The sequence below is a fragment of the Phoxinus phoxinus genome (genome assembly GCF_949152265.1).
Source record: "Phoxinus phoxinus genome assembly, chromosome: 14".
Classification (NCBI taxonomy): domain Eukaryota; kingdom Metazoa; phylum Chordata; class Actinopteri; order Cypriniformes; family Leuciscidae; genus Phoxinus; species Phoxinus phoxinus.
The window spans coordinates 27,614,237-27,630,122 of NC_136889.1; the positions used below are offsets into that span (position 1 = coordinate 27,614,237).

At 35.2% G+C, this 15,886-nt stretch overlaps 1 protein-coding gene across 1 annotated transcript in view; it reads left to right on the top strand.

Moving 5' to 3' along the window:
* Positions 1–15,886, top strand: part of LOC307010858 (CUB and sushi domain-containing protein 1) — a 605,591-nt gene that overhangs the window by 446,971 nt on the left and 142,734 nt on the right. Inside the window, exons 26-29 of the mRNA XM_079635929.1 lie at positions 668–870; positions 2,210–2,401; positions 5,501–5,639; positions 10,139–10,326. Coding sequence (XP_079492055.1) covers positions 668–870; positions 2,210–2,401; positions 5,501–5,639; positions 10,139–10,326 — 722 coding nt within the window. The remainder of the gene's footprint in view (positions 1–667; positions 871–2,209; positions 2,402–5,500; positions 5,640–10,138; positions 10,327–15,886) is intronic.

The following is a 15,886-nucleotide window of genomic DNA, read 5'->3' on the forward strand; positions in this document are numbered from 1 at the left end:
TGAAAAGACGCAAAAGATGATCCAAACATATCACAAAGTTCATATTGTGAGGAATCAAATGTCTTTTGAAACACAAGATATTTAGAACTCTGAAACGTTTCCTTCTGCAAAACAAGGCTATTTATTAAAGCCACATAAAAAAGGAATAACAAATAACACAATTATATTGCTGTGAGAATGCCAAAAAATACATCTTCCAAACCATATCTTTACCAAAATACACTTTGATAAGCCTATAATAATGTTTTATATTTGAGAGCTCTCGGGGCGGATCATGTCATATCCATACACAGAGAAACATAGCTCCGTCTGTGGGTAGTGCAAAGCTGAAAGCTTTGATGAAGATGATCATTAAAAATAGCAAACCTCCAGGGAAGACGAGAAGAAAAAAAAAGTATTTAATTGTCCATCCACACTGATAAGTTGTCCAATATTGGTGCCTCGAGCCACATTCAAGGATCACAGCCGAAGCACAACCAAAACAACATTCTTCCGCAAGACACACACAGTTTTATTTTTTTACATAGTCTACTGTAGCTTTAATTATGCATTATAAATTAATTTGTTCATTCATTTGTTTGCTTATAATATGGATGCAATGTGTTTGGATGTCTTGGAAAGAAAATGCAACACAATTGAATATTCTCACTCTATTTGACCTTTCCAGCCTCCACTTCATAGTCTTTGACACAGAGGTGGACCATGACATTCTGAAGGTTTGGGACGGACCAGCGGAGAGTGGCATTCTGCTGAAAGAGTGGAGTGGGTCGCTTTTACCCGAAGACACTCACAGCACTTTCAACATCCTCACGCTTCAGTTTGACAGCGATTACTTCATTAGCAAGTCCGGTTTCTCCATCCAGTTCTCTAGTATGTATCAGCTTCTCTTTATCTTACTATATTTGCAGTATGCATACTGTGCACTGTACACTAATGTTCATTATGAATGGTAACTGGAATACCTAGATGAGCACAAATACAGCAAGATAATACACATAATTTAAATCACTTAAAGCAAAAATCCATCATTCTGTCTTTTTAAATATCTGTATTTAATAGAGCATGTTAATAGGGTCGTTTAGTGAAGCGGATTGCTGTAGTTTACGTCCAACTTAGGCGTGTGGTCTTCCTTCATTTTTTATTTGTAGCTGCTGGCAATTTTGTTGGTGATTAAATATTTAATATCTCTACTCTCCATAATTAAGGTAGTTGGTTAATTTTCAGCGGTAACAGTTCAAAAAACGATCGTATAATTTACATCTCTACGATGGTTGATATATCAAGTGAGGCTAGCCTCCTCTGCGATTGTATTTTTCTCAACACCTAACTTCTGAAAGTGAAATACTCAATGGTGATTGGCTTTTTTATTCATTTTTTTACCAACGGAGGCAGAATTCTCGAGCTATGGTTTTTGCTTCCCCCTTTCCTTTTATCTGTCCTATCAGACTTGCCTTAGCACATTTTCCCAACAATTGTAATTATATCGGCAGATTCGGCACGTTCAGGCAAGAGCAGCTCTGGTAATATTTGATGGTGTTACAGTGGTAAAATTACAAACAATACGCATTCGTAGATATGAAATGAATAATTAATTAACATTAAATCATCCATTTCCCATTTTACTTCTCATATTCTTGGATAGTCTGTGCCTCCCTTGCCATCCTGACAAGCTGCCACTCTATGTTTGCCAAAATGTGCAGTGTAACGTTGTATCAGCATACCAATTCTTTCTCTTTTTTAATAAATCAAAAATATAGAATAATTGTGTTTTCAAAATTGTACGTTTATCATCTAATAAATAAAATAGCCTGCAGTGTATTGCATAGTGTAGTCTGTGCAGTATGCAGTAAGTAGTAAGCTATTGTTGTAACACATCCTTTTTATCTTGTTAATGTCTTAAGATCCCTCTGTACTTGTAGGCTATTTATGCATTTTTAAGTGGTTTTGGAGCATTTGTTTGTTCAAAGAGCAGAAATCATTGCATATTTTATTTGACATTTTGACAGTAATATGATATGATTGCTGAAATATAATTAAATTGAAATCTCCATAAACATGAATTTAACTCCATCATATAAGTGGGATGCTGTGCACCTTGGCATATTTAGTCGAGAGCAGAGGTCTGTTTTCTCATGAATAAGTGATTTTCTGCTCTCTCTAATGTCTCACTGATTCACAGCTGATTCAAAATTAATCTTTTTTATTTCAGCTACAGTTGCCACGACCTGCAACGACCCAGGGACCCCTCAAAATGGAACACGCTATGGAGACAGCAGGGAGCCTGGCGACACCATTTCCTTTCAGTGTGACCCTGGGTACAAGATTCAAGGAGTGTCTGAAATCACTTGTGTTCAGCTCAACAGCCGGTTTTTCTGGCAGCCGGACCCACCCACCTGCATCGGTGAGATCCGACTCCATTGTGTCCTTCCACACCACAGTCAAAACTGATGTGCTATCGAACACTCTTTTATTTTAAAAGTAAAATATGAATAGAAATTATGTCTGTCAATGCAATATGCTAATTTAGAGTTCAGAGTGATTAATTACAGAAAAACAATATTATTACTGGTGATAGTATAGTCTGGTTTTATTTGTATCATATTGTATCATTGCCATTTTTTTTCAAAACTACTGCCATTTTTGACAATGGTAACACCATACATTTTATATATGTATGTATATGTACAATGTGTGCATAATTATAATGCAAGTTGATTATCTTATCATTTTTTTACAAGCACATTTTACCAATTACAAACCACATTAACCATAATAACTAATTGTTTTCTCAAATTGCAAAATAGCACAAGGGAACGCCTTATGAACCCTTTTCATAAGCCATAATCATCAAAATTATAACAAATATAGGCTTGAAATATCTCAATTTGCATGTAATGAGTCTATATTATATATTAGTTTCACCTTTTAAGTTGAAGTGCTGAAATAAATGAACCTTTGCACGATATTAAAATTTTTCGGTTTTCACCTGTAATTATGAACGCACATGCATATATATATACATATAATTGGGTTCAAATCCAGGCGCTCTGAGTATATATATACATATATACATATATATATATAGATAGATAGATAGATAGATAGATAGATAAATAGATAAATCACTTCTCATCACCTGCACAATACCATCCCAACAGCAAGAGTGGCTTAGGGGCGACTCAGAGCCTGGATTTGAACCCAATTAAACATCTCTGGAGAAACTGGGAAATGTCTGTCCACTGACAGTTCCCATCTAACCTGACAGTACTGAATTGCGGAAGTCAGTGAATATTACAATCGAGAACCATCACTCTACTATTGTAACAACACTGTACTGTTTTGTAACTCTACTCGTTTGTCCACTACCAATCATAAAGTCATGGCACCATCAAACTGTTTTTAGAGTTAATGTCTGCATCGAGTGGTCTTCTTGTAGTTATTTAAGAAATATGCATGTTAGCTCAGCTTTATAGGGTAAAGTATAACTGTCTCACTCACTGCATTACACAGTTGCTTTTATATTATTACTATGACCTTCTCTCAGACCTCCAGTATTTTTCTGCTTCTTATTCTTTCTTTTTTTTCAGTCCGGCAGTATGCTCTGCACCTTCTAAGCATTTTCAAGAATGGCTCTTTTTTTCTCCAGTGTCCCTATTGACTTTTTTTGATGTCATGCTTTAATATTTCCATGAAATTCTACAAGGTCATATCGCACACAATTGCCAGGTTCAGGAAGTAAAAATCGCATTCATCTTCTTTGAAGATAGAAATTGATTTTTAATGATAATGTTTAAACCATTCAAGACAGACCTAGCGTGAGCTCTGAGATTGTTTCGGGATGATATATGCTTTTGTACCTTCATTAAGAGAGAGAAAAGAACAGTTTAATTGCTGAACTCCCAGTGTAATGCACCATTACCCATAATTCTAAAGTGAAATCCACCAATCGAAACACGAAAAGAGTGTTTACAAGCAGGAATTAGAATATGAATCTACAATGATCTGCTCACTCCCATACATTTTCATATTTGTATATATTTTACTATTTTTTCATAAACTGATAATCCATCATATTTTATACAATGGCCATTAACTTCTGTCAGTAGTTTTATAGTGTATTGACATTTTTTCAGTCTTTTGCAATGCTTCATGGGACATAGTTCATTCCATCATAAAAGACATAGGGCCCTATTTTAATGATCTAAGTGCACGGTCTAAAGGACACGGGGCAAGTGCACTTATGTGTGTCTGAATACACTTTTGCTAGTTTAACAATGGGAAAAATTATGCGCGCGGTGCATGGTCTAAACGGGTTGTCTCTATTCTCTTAATGAGTAATGGGTGTGTTTTGAGCGTAACTTGAAATAAACCAATCAGAATCTCATCTCCCATTCCCTTTAAAAGCCAGTTGGAGTCGCGCCATAGCAGATTCGCTATTTACATGGCGGATTTTGCAAGTGGAAAGACTCCAGAGAGGAAACGGATCTACGGGACAAGCTGGATTCCACCATATCTTTATGCACACAATAATAATCTTTTACATTGTAATCCTTTTATTTTTTTAATAGTTGGCATGTTTGTGTGCTGCTGTGATCCCTATGTGTGTAATAAGCAGAGTGTATGTGCGTTGTGCACCTGCCTATTGGCGCATATCACTAATGCACCCTTTAAATAACAAAAAACAAATACTGCGCCATTGACTTTAGACCAGGTTTCAGTTGCTCAATGGCGCAGTCTATTTCAGTTTCCTCAAAATAACAATGCGCCTGATTACACCTTGTTTTCAGACCAGCATGCCCTTGGGCGCAAATGCATTTAAACAACATGGCGCAAGGGCGTGAAAATGATAACTGTGTCGGGCTGAAACTAGCAAAACGTCCCGCCTGTCGCTGCATTGCACCTGGATTATGATAGGGCCCATAACTTATACAGTCTTTATTTCAGTTTATATATTTTTATATTTATAAATATATATATATTTCAATTTATATGTATTTTATTACAATCTTAGTTTCAGTTTTTGTTCTATACATTTTTTTTTATTGTTGTGATCTCAGAGCTCATTGATCTGGTTCATTGTGTTTTGTTTTTGTGCTTCTGGGTAAAAATATTTCCACAACCAATGCAAGCAAAAAAATTTGGCTGGTCCTATTCTAAAAGTATCGATCAGTGCCAAGCATCAAGTTTTTGTTTTTGGCTTGTGTGTTCAGTCAATATTGTCAGTACATTAATACTTGTTCTCCAAACAAGACATATCTAGAAATCTCTTAGATGGTTTGGTAATGAAGTCCTGCCTGAGCTCCTTTACAATTAATCTTAGTTACATTTATTGGTTATTATTATTATTTAATGTTGTGGCATGTAGTTGTCCTGCTGTATTAACTGATAATGAGCTCAGAGTAATCATCCTGTAATCAGACTGCTTTAACATTGTTTATTATTACTGTGTTGAAGGATCGCATTAAATAATCTCTCAACCTCACTCTCCTTGTTATGACAGCTACCTGCGGGGGCAATGTGACAGGGCCTGCTGGGGTAATTCTATCACCCAACTATCCTCAACCCTACCCAGCAGGAAAAGAGTGTGACTGGCGGATAAAAGTCAACCCTGACTTTGTCATCGCTTTAATCTTCAAAAGGTAATGTGCGCTGGGCACCTCTGACTCTCATGCCACCTAAAGGGGTTTAACATATTTTACAGGGTTATGTACCAACCGACTGAATTGTTTTATTGTTGTTAAGTGTATTTGAATTGAGCCAACATGTGTAATGGGGACATACAGTACTGTGCAGAAGTCTTAGGCACATTAGTATTTACACACACACACACACACACACACACACACACACACACACACACACACACACACACACACACACACACACACACACGCACACACACGCACACACACACACACACACACACACACACACACACACACAAACACACACACACACACAAAGGTTTTAGTACAGTTATTTATATATATTGCTGTAGTGTGTCAGTAGGAAATATCAATTTACATTTCCAAACATTCCTTTTGCCATTAATTGTAATAATCCAGTGAGATTTTTGTATGCACAATGAGTCTGACATCAGCCGGGGCTCCACATTACGATCCGATCTCACCATCATCGAGTCTGTCTGGGATTACATAAAGAAACTGAAAAAAACTAAGACGGAACTAATCCAGAAGAACTGCGGCAAAGTCTCCAAGACGCCCGAAGAAACTTACCTGCAAAATTACAGTACTGTGAAAAGTTTTAGGCATTTTAAGCAATGCTGTAATGCGAGGATACATTAACAAATTGTGTCATAAATAGATTTTATTTATCAAATAACTTCTATTAACTATTTTTGTATTTGGTGTGACCCTGTGCATTTAAAACAGCTTTTGTCCTCGGTACACTTACACATAGTTGTTCAGGTAGCTTTGCAAGTAAGTTTATTCACTCGTCTTGGAGACTTTGCCGCGGTCTTCTGGATTTAGTCTGTCTCTGTTTTTTTTAAGTTTCTTCATGCAATCCCAGACAGACTCGATGATGGTGAGATCAGATCTCCATGTGGAACCCGGCTGATGTCAGACTCATTGTGCATACAAAAATCTCACTGGATTATTACAATTAATCTAATGAAAACTGATATTTCCTACTGACACAGTACAGCAAATGATATAAATAACTTCTTAAAACCTTTTTTTTTTGTGTGAAAATACTAACGTGCCCGGTACTGTATGTTCCTTTGACCTTTATATATATAAGAGTGCATTATACTATGAAAACATACTGTATGTTTCAAGACTCAAAACATCCTTCAGTCCAAAAACGGCTTTTATCAAACCAAGCTAGTCAAACGACTTATATTGTTCTGCATGAATATGTTAGCGCAAGACTCTCTGACACAGATCAGCGCCTACTTTTTCCTGATCACCTCATGTTCACCTCTTTGATCTCTAGACTAAAAATAACTTTTTCCTTGACATTTATTTTCAACTATATCTCAGAAGAGAGTTTTCTTTATTCCATTTCACTGGATTATTTGATAAACCAGTGGCAATTTGACAGGATTTGCAAACAGACATTTACAGAAAGATATGGATCCAATGCCGCAACATGTCAATAACATGTAAATTACAATCTGTGATCTGCAATTTTTGACATGTAAAGACTCTTGTACAGTCTGAGTCAAACTTTCTTTTTTGCAAACTCATGTGTTGCTGTTTATGCTAAAGTAAATTAAGCCAGTGAATAAATTGTCAACTACGATGGCCCAGTAGTGCACAACACAACTAAATTGAAAAAGCAAACATAAGTTCACAACACCACTGAATCAAGCCACAACACAACAAAATCAAGTCACAACACAACAGAAACAACCCACAACACAACAAAATCAAGTCACAATACAACGAAATCAAGCCACAACACAACAGAAACAACCCACAACACAACAAAATCAAGCCACAACACAACGAAATCAAGTCACAACACAACAGAAACAACCCACAACACAACAAAATCAAGCCACAACACAACGAAATCAAGCCACAACACAACAGAAATAACCCACAACACAACGAAATCAACCCACAACACAACAACATCAAGTCACAATACAACAAAATCAAGTCACAACACAACAAAATCAAGTCACAACAACTCAACTCAACACAACAACACAACGGAATCAAGCCACAACACAACGAAATCAAGTCACAACACGACGAAATCAAGCCACAACACAACGGAAACAACCCACAACACAACAAAATCAAGTCACAACAACTCAACTCAACACAACAACACAACGGAATCAAGCCACAACACAACGAAATCAAGTCACAACACGACGAAATCAAGCCACAACACAACGGAAACAACCCACAACACAACAAAATCAAGTCACAATACAACGAAATAAAGTCACAACACAACGGAAACAACCCACAACACAACAAAATCAAGTCACAATACAACGAAATCAAGTCACAACACAACAAAAGCAAGTCACAACTCAACTCAACACAACAACACAACCGAATCAAGCCACAACACAACCGAATCAAGCCTCAACTCAACTCAACACAACAACACAACCGAATCAAGCCACAACACAACATTAGTTTTAACAGTATGTAACCATTGTATATCGACAGGAAATATTAATTCAAAATCACCTATACTATGTGCATTATAGCTGCATATTTATACCTAAGAATACTTTGACGCGCTACCACGACACATAATGCCCAAGGGAACGTCTGCCAATTCGCCCAAGTGGTTAAAATGTATAAATTGTATACATTACAATGACTTTTAACATTTAAAAACAGACATGTTCAAATTCCAAAGCTTGTAGTATAGGTTCTTATTGGTAAGTAAACATTAAAAATATATATTTTTTTTAGTTCATGACAAACACTCAATGGCCAAGGACTGTGCCAAGTTCATATGAGGCATTTCTAGACAGATGTGGTCAGTATATCATTGCCAGATTACATTAATAATCAGAGCCACCAATCAGAGGTTCGTTTTAATTCATAGATGTTTCATTATGTTTAATTAAATAGCTATTCTTTTATGGATCATAGTGGGATGCGTAGTTTCCCAGAATACTCTAATTTACCCTCAAGTCTTCAAAATGGAGCCACACTGCATGGAGCAGGTTTGCAAGACGAAGACCTGAAACAGAATTTCTAAGAAGCTAATGGTTGTCTTTTTAGTGCTTTAGTACATTTCGTTTCTTTTTTTGTACTTAGGGGTGGAAATACATCAGTGTTGAAGCATGTTATGAATTCAAAGTGTCTTGTATCTAAGCCTTCACACACAAATCCACAAGCACAATCATCAACTCAGTCACATACTTAATATTTCTAATGATTATGATGGCTTGTGTTTCACTCTGCTAAAATCATCATGACTTAATGGACTTTCATTACAATTACAAAACAGACCAACTACAATGAAGGATTTCCTTCTGGAAACTAGTGGGCTTTCTAGTAAAGCAGGTTAAGCAAGGATGTACTGGTCACTGGATGTACTTCAACAGTTTCCTGGATTAACATACTTGTTTATTAAAAGCATTTATCAAAAAATATGTTTATACTTTAACATATCAGTAGATAACATAATAAATTACTAAAACATGTTAATACATGACAAATATCAGAGACTGTCTAGTCTAATCTAGTCTAGCTCTAAATGGGAATCTAAATGGTTAAATTAAGCACATTAAAGCTAAGATATTGTGAATAATCAGTGTTTTGTCCAACTCTATTTAGTTTTACAGAAATGTTGATAAGCATGTTGAGCGTCCAGGGGTGTGTTTCCCGTACAACGATGTACGATGCATCGTTGAAGAAATCAAGTAGTTTTTGTCACGGCTGTTACCCGAAACCGTATTGTCGCAAATTGCAACCACGTTGGTTAATGATGTCACACACATGATGGAGTAATAATTACTTTTAATGAATCTGATCAAATTAATGCTAGATGTTTTGCTATAAATTACGGACATGGCATCTGAGGGCTATTTCTAATTTTTCTCAGTTATTTTGCTTTATTTCCAGATTCAATCTAGAGCACATTCGCACATTCGAACAAAAAAAAAGACGCTTTAAATCTCTTGACTAAAAGTCAACTAAAAGACATAAATCACATTTGTATGTATTCTAAATAAAAGATACCGATTGTACTGAATGTCAGCTTGCTTATCTTGTTCAAGATAAGAATTAATTGAGTCAACATGTCATGCAAACAGAAAACTATGATTCTAAGCACAGGTTCAGAGCTGTTGTTCCAACCACACAACTTTGCGAATGTTCGTTGGAACGATGGTTTCGGGAAACACGGACTCGTTGAACTGCTGATGACGACAGAACTTGCGACCATAGTTGGCTAACGATGCTTTTGGGAAATGCACCCCTGGTTGGGACACCTCTACATGACCTTTCAATGCAGAAAACCAACATCCAAAACTCAACATATGGTTGGATTTGGAAGGGTGAAATTTATACTCTAAAATGTAATAATTCTAATGGCTTTAAATTTAGTACATTGGTTGGACTCGTATATATAATGCCTTACAACTGAATAAAATATCTAGCAACTCCTTGCTCCTTCTTCATTTGTTGTGCAGTTTTAACATGGAGCCCAGCTATGACTTCCTCCATATCTACGAGGGTGAAGACTCCAACGGACCACTGATCATCAGTCTGCAGGGAAACCAGGTTCCTGAGCGCATCGAGAGCAGTGGGAACAACCTTTTCCTGGCCTTCCGCAGTGATGCCTCCCTGGGGATGACTGGTTTTGCCATTGAATATAAAGGCAAGTCTCACCTTGTAGGTGTACGTTCCCTTGAGGGAGGGTTTGGGAAACAAGTGAAGCGCTGACGGGGTCAGTGATCACTTTCAGATTGCCTTTAAGCTTGAGTGTCATGAAAACATCTCCAGGTCACATTTCAAAATAAAATAACTTGTAGTGCTGCTGATGACATATTTTTTGCAGTATGACATTCACAGACATTTCTCCCTGAATTGTCATTAATGTGTTATTATCATTGTTAATTCTAAAATTTAAATATTATTATTTTAACTTTACATTAATACAAATGAGAATTTCTATCATCAAAATGATATAAGGAGGTATTTTGAAAAATGCTTAATTGCCATGAAAGTGCAAACAATCTCAATCATTTATTTAAAAATGATTTAATTATTTAAATGTATATATATATATATATATATATATATATATATATATATATATATATATATATATACATATTTCTTTATATTTGCAGTGAAAAATGACCTAGAGATGTCCTTAGGTTTTGCATAAACCTCGTACTTCTTTAGGCTAAAAAAGCTTCTTGTTCTTTTTAGGATTGTCAGATAGTTTTGAATGCTTTGTCATTTAAAGCTGTAGTAATTAGATTAGCTTTCGTCTTAAGTGAGTGACCATGGATATTTGTCTTTTATGTGGACTGTGAAGTTGGGCAGAATATCTGAATTATCTAAGAACTCTTGGATGGAATTAGGTTTAACAAGACAATGGCTAATGATGAGCAGCTCCTTTGTAACTTAAGAATTAAAGTAAGAACTCATCAATACTGTAACACCCATTAAATGTTGACCCGGATGACCAGATACGGATATTTCCTGCTCATTCTAAGAAGAAGAGGTTGAGGGAACTCTGACACGTTAAAAGGACACACTGCATTTTTTACATATTTGAGATGTTGATATTAAATACTCCATTGAATTCAAATAGGAGGGGTTTTGTGGCTTTTAGTCCATGCCTATTAGATTTGAGGCTATCATTATACTAGTGTACTCCTAAATGTGACTCATAAATAAAGTCTTTCTCTTCCAGGAAATTGAATACAAAATATTGATGACTTACCTTGCACTCAGGGACGTATCCAAAATGCTCTCAAGAATGTGCCCTGAGTAGTGATAACAAGTAGAACATATTTAATCACAGATAAGAAGAAAATGCAAGGCCATAGGATGTTGTAAAAAAGGAAGCTTCAATATGTCTTGTTACAAATTCCCATTTCAGTTGGAAATACATCAATACAGGAAGGACAATGGGCTTGTGTAGCCTTTTCATGAGGTTCTTAGCAATACCGCCACTTGAAACTTTGGCATCAGTACTGGAGTATAAATACATGTGTTAGTGAAAGAGCATTTGTTAAATGATTCACAGGCGTACAACTTTCCTTTAATTAGTCAAAAAAAAAAAAAAAACTCTTAAGTGGTATTGAGTTATATGTTGTGTTTCTCTTCCGTAATACTATTAACCTTTCTCAGTGAATACGGGGCAATATTCCCCAATGAAATAGGGCAGATTGGCGAAACTTGCTATGTAAATGCTCTTTTAAAAAGAATGTGAGTTTGTATTTCGAAAATCAGGGCATGCGACAATGACAATGCACCTTCCCTAATGTGCTATGCACCTCCCTGAAATCATTTCCACTCCCAGCGGCCCTTTTTATATGATGATTATGGTTGAGTAAAAGTGCAGTTCATGGATTGTTGAATATTTTAATTGTAATTATTTTAATGGCAGCCTATTGCACAGTGTAGATGAACTCTGACTTCCACCTTTTGTCTTTGCTCCACATGAATACCCAAAACATTTTAAAAGCTTGCTTGCCAATGTATTACATTGCTTTGTGATGGTCTCAACATCCCACAATGCTTCAGGATTTCACTTTCATGTCGTGCAAATTACTGACTTTCATGTCGTACATTAGGTTTTTCCTGTTTATTGGGAAACTGAGTGACACATGGGAGTTTGATTTTTGCTGTGAAAGGTCATCAGAGAGCATGATCAACGTGTTCAAAATATATGCTTCACGTCTCTCTCTATGCAGTGGTTGAGGAGCACCTAATTCTGAAGTATTGATTATATTATTGATAGCATGTCATTGCATTTCTTCTTCTGACTTGAATTTAAAAGTGAAATGTAATTTATCCATCACTAGTGACGGTTTAAAAAGTTTACTTTTAAAGTGTAGATCTGTGAGATAATAGTTTAGTTTGTAGCACCTGCCAATCTGCATATACTCAGAATCCCAATGTTAGAAGATAAGATAAGATAAGATAAGATAAGATAAGATAAGATAAGATAAGATAAGATAAAATATAAATAACAGAAGGTTTGGGACATTTCAGCATGGATTATGAGTCTATCACAATGCAAACTTTGGAAAGGTGCTCTTATTGAAGAATGCATCAGTTAAAAAAAACAATATAACAACTAAATATACATTAGTAATAAAGCAATGGTCTGTTTATTTTTTACGGCTGTAAGTAGAAATGGAAATGGTATTGAAAAATGACAATGACAATATTTGGTGCTAACTAGTTGGGGGCGGTGCACTACAAGTGATGTAATCAGAGTACTTTTTTTGAGCAACGGGTCAAGTAAAACGTTAACTTTTTCAATAAGACATTTGTGAGTAAGTTGCAAAGGTGTTGTGCGCGTTGTGTGAACATGATGGTTATTGTAGTTCTAGACTAAACGTGAGCATGACTTTACTCATCTCACTGAAAACAGATTCAGTATTACTCAAAATTAATAAAAGCAGGGAAATGCAAATTCAGAATATTACACAAACCTTCAAAAATTAAATGATACATTACACAAATATACTCTATGTATTTAATCTCACTTTATTTCCCAACATACAGGTGAAACTCGAACATGTTTAATATCGTGCAAAAGTTAATTTATTTCAGTAATTCAACTTAAAAGGTGAAACTAAAATATGATATAGACATTACATGCAAAGTGAGATATTTCAAGCCTTTATTGTTATAATTTTGATGATTATGGCTTACAGCTTATGAAAACCTTTTCACAACACTCTAATTTTGAATTTGGGGTTTTCATAAGCTGTAAGCCATAATCATTACACTTATAACAAATAAAGGCTTGAAATGTCTCACTTTGCATGTGATGAGAGTCTATATAATATACAGTATTAGTTTAATCTTTTAAGTTGAATTACTGAAATAAATTAACTTTTGCACAATATTCTAATGTTTCGAGTTTCACCTGTATTTGCTGCTAACTTTCGATAATCCAACTCAAACATACTAATAAGCAAAAATGACAAGATAAAAAGCACGTGTTATTATATATATATTTTTTAATTGTTGAAGTAATAGTGTTGAACTTTCTTCTCCTGAATCCTGTTTTTCTGCAATCCAGAATGGCAGCACAGCTGAAAAGTTTGTTTCTCTACTGTACAGGCTTGAATTTATATTTATTTCAGTCTGAAGCTTATTTATTTAACTTTTGGTGTAAATGGGTTTTTATTTATTAATTTAACAAGCAAGCAAGAAAATGTAACACAAAAGTAACGTAACACTTTAATACATTACTTTCCAGGTAACAAATCAGGTAACGTAATTTTTTAGGAAGTAATGCAATATTGTAATGCATTACTTTCAAAAGTAACTTTCCCCAACACTCATTATAAGTGGATCTTTGATGTTTGAAATGAGCTCTTTAGATGTTATAACTGCATATTGACGACTAAAATTGTATTGGTTAATGTTATTTTTAGTATTCTTCTTCTTTATTAGTATTCATAATCATTTATATATTGTATTTTGTGAAGTCAGGGTGTGTCTGTACACACATGCAGAGGAGAAACATGGGATGAGCTTTATTTGGCCATACAGGAGTGTGTGCAATGCAACATTTGTTCCACTGATGCAAAGGGTGTATGGTATGCCGACTGTAGTACAACATTCTATATGAGGAATGAGAAGAAAGAGGATTGTGCCGAGTGCAAGCGCGAGGTATACATTCATTTTTAAACATTAACAACATGTTTTTTCTGGTAATGTAATTTCGGTAACACTTTACAATAAGGTTCGTTAGTTAATGTATTAACTAACATTAACTAACCATTATCAATACATTTGTTACTGTATTTGTTCATCTTTGTTAACGTTAGTTAATATAAATACAGCTGTTCATTGTTTGTTCATGTTAGTTCACAGTGCATGAACTAATGTTAACAAGATTTTAATAAAGTATTAGTAAATGTTGAAATTAACATGAACAAAGATTAATAAATGCTGCATAAGTGCAGTTCATTATTAGTTCATGTTAACTAATGTAGTTAACTAATGTTAACTAACGGACCTTATTGTAAAGTGTTACCGTAATTTCTTTGGTCAAGCAGCATATAAAACCCAACCGGTGTGTCCAGAGTAACAGAGAACGCTGGGTATGAGAACATCTCTCCAGTAATTCTCGTTTTCTCCTATGTCTTGATATTTATTAATAAAGATCTATTGGCAAATAACCGGTGTCTGGTCCCGTGAATTAAACAACGGGGATAAAAGTTAATTCCAAGTCTACAATATGCTCGGTTTTTACAGTGTAGAGTTTGGATTTCTCCTTCAAGCATTAGTGTTGTCCATCTAACTGTCCACAAGCTTAGATCTTAATGTGATGATGTCTTTGTTTACTGTTTGTTCTTGCCTTTGCTTTGCGGGAACAACAGCACTTTCTATTCTAAGGTCTGAATATGTGTCTCACTCTCTCCATTGAAGCTTTAATTAGAATGTGTCATTATGACAATGAAATGATGGAGTCTGTTTCTCTCCGTTGTTGTATTTTCTTTTAATTAATGCATTGTCCTTATTTGCTTACTCTTTCCTTTATATAAAGCCAATCTTTTATCTGCCATTGTTCATCACACACCAGTAAACCCAATTAGTAATGCCCTTATTAGGGGAAAGAAATGAATATGAGAATACTGCAGTCTAATGAATCTCATACCTTGAGGAAAAACACAATAGATTGATACATGGAGAAATATTTCATAAAAAAGTGTGACACTTAAGAAACACTTACAGAGGTGGGAATGCCATTGCATCAGATCAGAGATTTAATTTGTGAGATCATTTATTAAAAAAATGATGGACCCAGAATCTCCTCAGCCAAACTTTTGGGTAAAATGCTGTTAGTAAAGCGTTATGATTTATGATAACTTTTATAAATGCATGTTATAATAAATAATAAAGTAATGACAGGATTATCAGTTTTGGCAGAACTCTTTTTTTAAGAGCTATTTCAGTTCATTTTGAAGAATTCCACCCAAAATAAGTCTAAATAAGGCGTAAAATTTCCACACATCTTATTTGGGCCTGCTAATAAGGAGTTATTGAATCTGAAATATATGGTGGCAGTGAAGGCAGGCAGTCTCATGACAGAAATGCAGATTAGGGTGAGCAGAACTGTGAATACTCTGTTTGAATGTTAAGATCCCCTTTCCCAAAGGCAGCATGTATGCTGTAAATGACAACAGAATATGTATTTTTGGGCCTATTCCTTTTAGTCTGTGTGGTGCACTCCA